The 6,492-nt window shown below is 38.2% G+C and overlaps 1 protein-coding gene across 1 annotated transcript; it reads left to right on the forward strand.

The window, feature by feature from the left end:
- Positions 1-2,898: 2,898 nt before the first annotated feature.
- On the forward strand, positions 2,899-3,372 carry TM35_000611020 (uncharacterized protein; the record flags this gene model as incomplete). Its single annotated transcript, XM_029030974.1, has 1 exon — positions 2,899-3,372. The coding sequence occupies one exon, from the start codon at positions 2,899-2,901 to the stop codon at positions 3,370-3,372; it is 474 nt and encodes a 157-aa protein (XP_028877723.1).
- Between the last annotated feature and the right edge of the window lie 3,120 nt (positions 3,373-6,492).

The following is a 6,492-nucleotide window of genomic DNA, read 5'->3' on the forward strand; positions in this document are numbered from 1 at the left end:
GGGGTTGTTGTGGTCCCATGTGTGTGTGTACGCACATACTCGATGTGGGTAAGGAAGGGAAGAGGGACAGCTGCCAGTCTACAGTGTAAGGTGTACTGTACATGATGTGTTTATCCCTTCACCCTAATGAAGTGAATGCTTGCCATTACTGTGAAACGGGATGGAAATTGGTGTTCAGTGAATATATATAGAATCCTAATTGGTATTGTTGATGTACGGCACTATTAGTAGTGCACTCATCAATAGCCCAACCAGCCACTTTACTGTGGATAGCAACAATAATGGTAACATGGTTTCACCCTCACCGAGTGGGTAGTTAATGGCTTTTTTTGTGGTTTATTATTTCGTTACTGTTAGTTTTTTCTTAATGTTTGACAACGGTAACTGTGCAATATTCTGTGTGATTTTTGATGATGATGTACTTTGTTTGGTGTTTTCTGTGTTTGGTATTGTGTTTTGGGTTTATATATTCATCCTCTATGATGATGAGAGTGCATTATAGTTTGTTGTTGTTCTTTGGAAATATACACCATATTGTTTTCTTTGCTGTCATCAAAGATTTATGAAGGTTTTCTTATTGTACAATCGTTTACATTGTTTCTGAGGGGTATTTTTTTTTATTATTGAGGTATACTCCTACTGTAATGATCCACTGGAAAGAAAAAATTAATTAATCATCGCCCGGTCCTATAGTGTAGTGGTTATCACTTCGGACTTTGAATCCGAAAACCCAGGTTCGAATCCTGGTAGGACCAACTTTTCTCTTGTTTCGCAGATTTTTTGTAAACAAAATAACTGATTCTACTCGTTTGCATAGAGTGCATGTGGGGTCACTACAATATTCATGGAGGAATTTTTTGGTATTTGAAGTGGTGAATAAAAAGATAAATTGCGGAATGTCAACGCTTTTTTCAGGAAGATGAAAAATTATCCCATTTATTACATTACCTTAATACTCAACACTCATAACAGTAATATATCGCTTTTTTTTTCTTTACATCCTGTGTAACAGAACATTAAACGAACAATATGGACCACCTGGGCACATGTATATATGCATACAAGTGTTAAATGTTCCTTCCCGTAAAGGAAACACCCAAAGGAAAATAAAGAAATACTGATATCAGAAGAAATAATGATTCCCTGCAAGATGTGTGATATAATAGCGTACACTATAGTGGGCAATAAAAGTCCCTTATAAGAGCATGTCATCATGAGGACTTGAGAAAAGTTATACTCTGCACGAAGTTTAATATCCCGGATGGCATCAATGTGCTACAAACTTTCTCATAGAGAGGTAGAAAACATAGGAAGTCTATAGTCCTTGAAAAAGAAAAGAAGAAATTATTGGAGTTACAAAGTTGTCAGTATTGATGAAGATGAAGTTTCCACGGAAAAACAAACAAACAAACTACAGCTATTCGTCACCACCGGAGCGGGAACTCCGAAGGAAAACCAATGTGAACTACGCTAAAAGTTCTATGCCCTTCTCTTCTCCATATTCATTTATTGCGTAGAAATCAATGATTGATAAGGGATGCTAACAAAGAAGGATTCCAAAGACTCCCAGATCGACACAATAAAAACAAGAGAACTTCAGCAAATGGTATGGTCGAAATGGAACCGTTAGTTTATGAGCAAAACAGACCACACATTACATAGATACGTTACAACACCTTTATCATACCATTTGCGTGCGATGCAGAACGAAGCACAGTGATCTGCAACAAAACAATGCTACAGCTATTGAATTATTCAGCTCTTTATCCATGCATTGTACAGCTTGCGGTATGTGGAGTGCACTTAAGTATTTATCTTTTACTAAATAATTATCCCAAATGGTATGACTGTGGATTGGAACTACACTATACCCTAACTCTTCCCATACAGGAATCCCTACATCATTCATCTCTACTAACATTAGACAATTCTCCGCTATGAAGTGTGACCGACATTGATTATTCAGGACCTGATAGTTTCAGACGTAAACGTACTTGTTTCCAGTATCCCCAACAGAATAAATAAAAGCTTCTCGAGGTCAAATAAAAATGCAAAAAAACGAAACTTTTCAACGGTTTGTGATTAATGAGAGTTCTAGTGGTGATTAATCGTAGACTACTTTGTATTGTATGCAAAAGGTTATAAATGAAAATGTGAAAGAAATCTAAATTAAGAAATGAATATTACAAGACTAAAAAGCACAGAAAAAACAATGGGATCTTTTTCTATTCACTGATTTGCAGCAATAATGGATGTAATCCACAGTCGTCTGATGGCAGTTGCACTATTGAAGTAAAACCCAGAAAAATGAGAAGATTAAAAAAACATGATATTTCTCAGTTTATTCATACCATCAGTTAGTGAACCACACACTCATCTTTACTCTCTGAATGGATAAAAGAAAACTACTATTCAGTGTATATCTCCATTACCATCACAATCAAATTACACAGCCTTGGAGGCACTAGTACTGCATCCAGGAGTTTCTACATGAGCCAGAGCTCTCCTACAGTATTTAGCAACAACAAAAACAACACTAGCTTAATGTGATATTTTGTTACTACTACTGGCATTCAATTCTCTCTTCTCCCTGTTGTTGATGTATTGTATAATCAAGTACAACGAGAATTATTTCGTGTAGAAAAATTTAATAAACGAGAGCCCAAGAAAAAAACAACTCTAGTCTCGTAAACACTTTATACTGCGCACTATTATTAACAAAAATTATCATCAAGAACGTGATGGAAGCTTTTATTATTTTCTGCACATCATATATCTAGAACATGAATAGCTATTTATAAAAACCACAATTTTAATGAATAAGTTTATGTTTCTTTTCTCCTTATGTTACGTATCATTTAAGAGAGCTCTCACAAATAACACAGCTACACAATCACTATGCGCACAACTCTATTGTTAACCTTGCTACTGATACTCTCCTGCATCTGTACATGTGCAGCAGCAGAGAGGATGCCACTGCCGGTGCCACGTGTGGGTGGATACGCTACAGAGGCGAAGGGACAAGGGTTCACAGACAAACTGGGACCAGGAAAAAACGAATCGTGGAATAATGGTCAATTCACTACTACCACACCATCCCTCAGTATGAGTGAGTCCATGAGTGCCTCTGCCACTCTTCCTCTCACTGACACCACTACTGTTGCCCCAGCACCTGATCAACAACAACAAGAAACAGCAGCAGGAGATCAACAGACTACAGAAACAGGAGAGGAACGGCCCGCCACTACTGAGGAGTCGACTACGACGAGCACCGCAGCACCGAAGAAGAAGAAGGACGGCGGCCGCGGCCCTGAGTGGCTGCACGGCCCGCTGGTGCTGCTCGCCGCCCTCACCGCCGCAGTGCTGTGCTGAGTCCCGCCCCCTCTGCCAGTGCGGCACTGTAATGATATTCCCCTCTTTTTGCTGGCGACGGCACCCACCACATCACATCCCTCTACTTTGCTACTCTGTGTGTGTTTATCTGATTGTTGTGGTTGTGTGTGCACGTCCTGCCCTCCATGGACCTGGTGCCACTGCTGTATTGCAATCACCTCGTCAACGTGGATGGGTTCTTGATATTAACACTCATTGTGTGAAACTGGGCTAATAACATCTTTTTTCTTGCTTTCTTTGCTTTATGGTGCCCACATACACTGCTGCTGGGAGGGAGTGGACAGACATATTGTAATAGTGGTGGTGGTGTTGGTGGCACCTCTGTGAGATTTGGCCTCATCTTGGGGAAGTTTCTTTTTAGCTCGAGACTCAAATCTCGGGTGAAATCTCTTTTAAACATGAACGTTAAGATCCTTTTTTTGCTTTGCTTAATAATAGTTTTGGAATAATGACGGCAGTATTCATTGTTTTTTTATTTGTGTTTTTCAGCTGTTAGTGTAGAATGTGTGTGCTGAATGTTAATACCATCTTTCCTCTTAAGGAGGGGAGTGCTGTTAGGTAAGCTGAGTGTGTTTCTTCTTTTTGGTGCCTTATTATACTGCACTTCTCTTTGTTATTAAGCATCGGTACCTATGGGGTACTGTTGTGTGTGGATTCACTGATTGGGATTTCTTAATAATGGTCTCTTTGTAAACATGAATGGCGTATTTGGCAGTTTAAAGAGATGTGTTCCTATGGTGTACAATTGGTGTTGTGATAAGGCTTTGTGTTGTTATATCTGTTTGTTTACCTTTTTACTCTTTGTGCCTCCTATTCCTTAGTTTATGATGGACTAGTGTAGTATTATAATAATAACAGTGATGCCCTGTATGCTATTTGTGTATGTCTGCGTTGTTGGCTCTAATAAAGCCACACTTGTGCAGCAGACATAGCAGGGATAAGGGGTTGTTGTGGTCCCATGTGTGTGTGTACGCACATACTCGATGTGGGTAAGGAAGGGAAGAGGGACAGCTGCCAGTCTACAGTGTAAGGTGTATTGTACATGATGTGTTTACGCCTTCACTCTAATGAAGTGAATGCTTGCCATTACTGTGAAATGGAATGGGGATTAGTGTTGAGTGAATATATATAGAATCCTAATTGGTATTGTATGTGATGTTCCTAGGTGCCAATATTTTGTGTTATTGATGGAATTCAGGATATATCTACGGTACTGTTGTTGAAAATTTTGTTGCCTCTCAACCCAGGAGCAGTTGTATAGCATCATTATTTGATCCAGGTGTAGTTTTTTATTGAAGAAATGAGTTCCATTAAGTTTATGGGGGTAGTTCCAGTTGTGTTTTATCGATAGCCGCGATAGCTCAGTTGGGAGAGCGTCAGACTGAAGATCTGAAGGTCCCTGGTTCGATCCCGGGTCGCGGCATTCCTTTTCTCCTTTTTATCGGAGAACCGTTCTGCTCTTTCGCAATGGGATGGAGGTGTGGTGTTTACGTCGGTATATAAGAAAGATTTGAGCGGTGCAGTGTTATCTCAACTGGGATATTTGCTGTGTAGTTTAATGAGAAGTATACTGGATGATTTATACTTATCTGGCTTCTTTTTTAATCCAAATGAGAATAGTCTTTGGTTAAAAGGAGGTTCCTGTAAAGGGATTTTTGCAAACACTCCCAGGGCAAAGCGGCCAAATGAAGAGACATTTTGGCATTGAGATGCCCAAGAAGAAACTGACATGTTAAGAAAAAAAGACTCCATACATTACACAAATATATCATAATACGTATATCAAACCATTCGTGTACGCTGCGGAAATCAGCACAGCGTTCTGCAACGAAACAATCGTACAGCTATTGAATTGTTCTGCTCTTTATCCATGGATTGTACAGCTTGCGGTATCTTGAGTTTCCTTTAAGTTTTTATCTTTTACTAAATAATTATCCCAAATGGTGTAGCTCTGGAGAGGAACTACAATATAACCTAATTCTTTCATACAGGTATCCTCATGTTAACCACCTCCACTAATATCAGAGAATTCTCCGCCATGAAGTGTGACTGGCATGGATTATGGAGGAACTGATAGATTTAGACGTAAATGTACTTGTTTCCAGTATCCCCAACAGCATAAATAGGACTTCAATGGACAAAATAAAAATGCACAAAACGAAACTTGCCAACGGTTTGTGATTAATGAGAATTCTAGTAGTGATTTATCGTTGACTGTTTTGTATTGTATGAAAAAAGGTTACAAATGAAAATATGAAAAAAAAAAAAGCTCAAATTAAAAAATGAATATTTAAAAAAACATGAGGACCCGATAAAGAATGGGATATTTTTCTATTCACTCATTTGGAGTAAGAATGGATGTACATTACATTGATCTTTGGGCAGTTGCACTATTGAAGTAAAACCCGAAGAGATGAGAAAAGTAAAAAATATGATGTTTCTCAGTGTACTATCACCATCATCACTTTGTGAACCACAAGCACTCATCTTTACTGTCAGAGTGAATAAAAGAAAATTACTTTACAGATTATATCTCTATTAGCATCACAATCATATTATACAGCCTTGGAGGCAATGGGACTACACCCAGAAGTTTCTACATGAGCCAGAGCTCTCCTACAGTTTTAGCAACAGGAGTAACAACATTAGCTTAATGTGGTATTCTGTTACTACTGCTCGCTTTGACTTCATCTTGTTGTGGATGGAACATATAATCAAGTAAAATAAGAATTATTTTGTGTATACAAATTTCATAAAAAGGAGAACACAAGAAAAAAACAAATCTAATGTCGTATACAAAATATATTGCAGACTATTATTAACAATAATTATCATCAAGAAAACGATAGAAACTTTTATTCTTTTCTGCACATCAAATATCTCTAGTACACGAATAGATTCATGTAAAAACCATCACTTTAATGAATAAGTTTATGTTTCTTTTCTCATTATGTTACGTATCATTTAAGAGAGTTCTCACAAAGAAAACAGCTACACAATCACTATGCGCACAACTCTTCTATTATTAACTTTGCTACTGATACTCTCCTGCATCTGTACATGTGCAGCAGAGAGGATACCACTGCCGGTGCCACGTGT

The sequence above is a fragment of the Trypanosoma theileri genome (genome assembly GCF_002087225.1).
Source record: "Trypanosoma theileri isolate Edinburgh chromosome Unknown TM35_Tth_61_V1, whole genome shotgun sequence".
NCBI classification, from domain to species: Eukaryota; Euglenozoa; class Kinetoplastea; order Trypanosomatida; family Trypanosomatidae; genus Trypanosoma; species Trypanosoma theileri.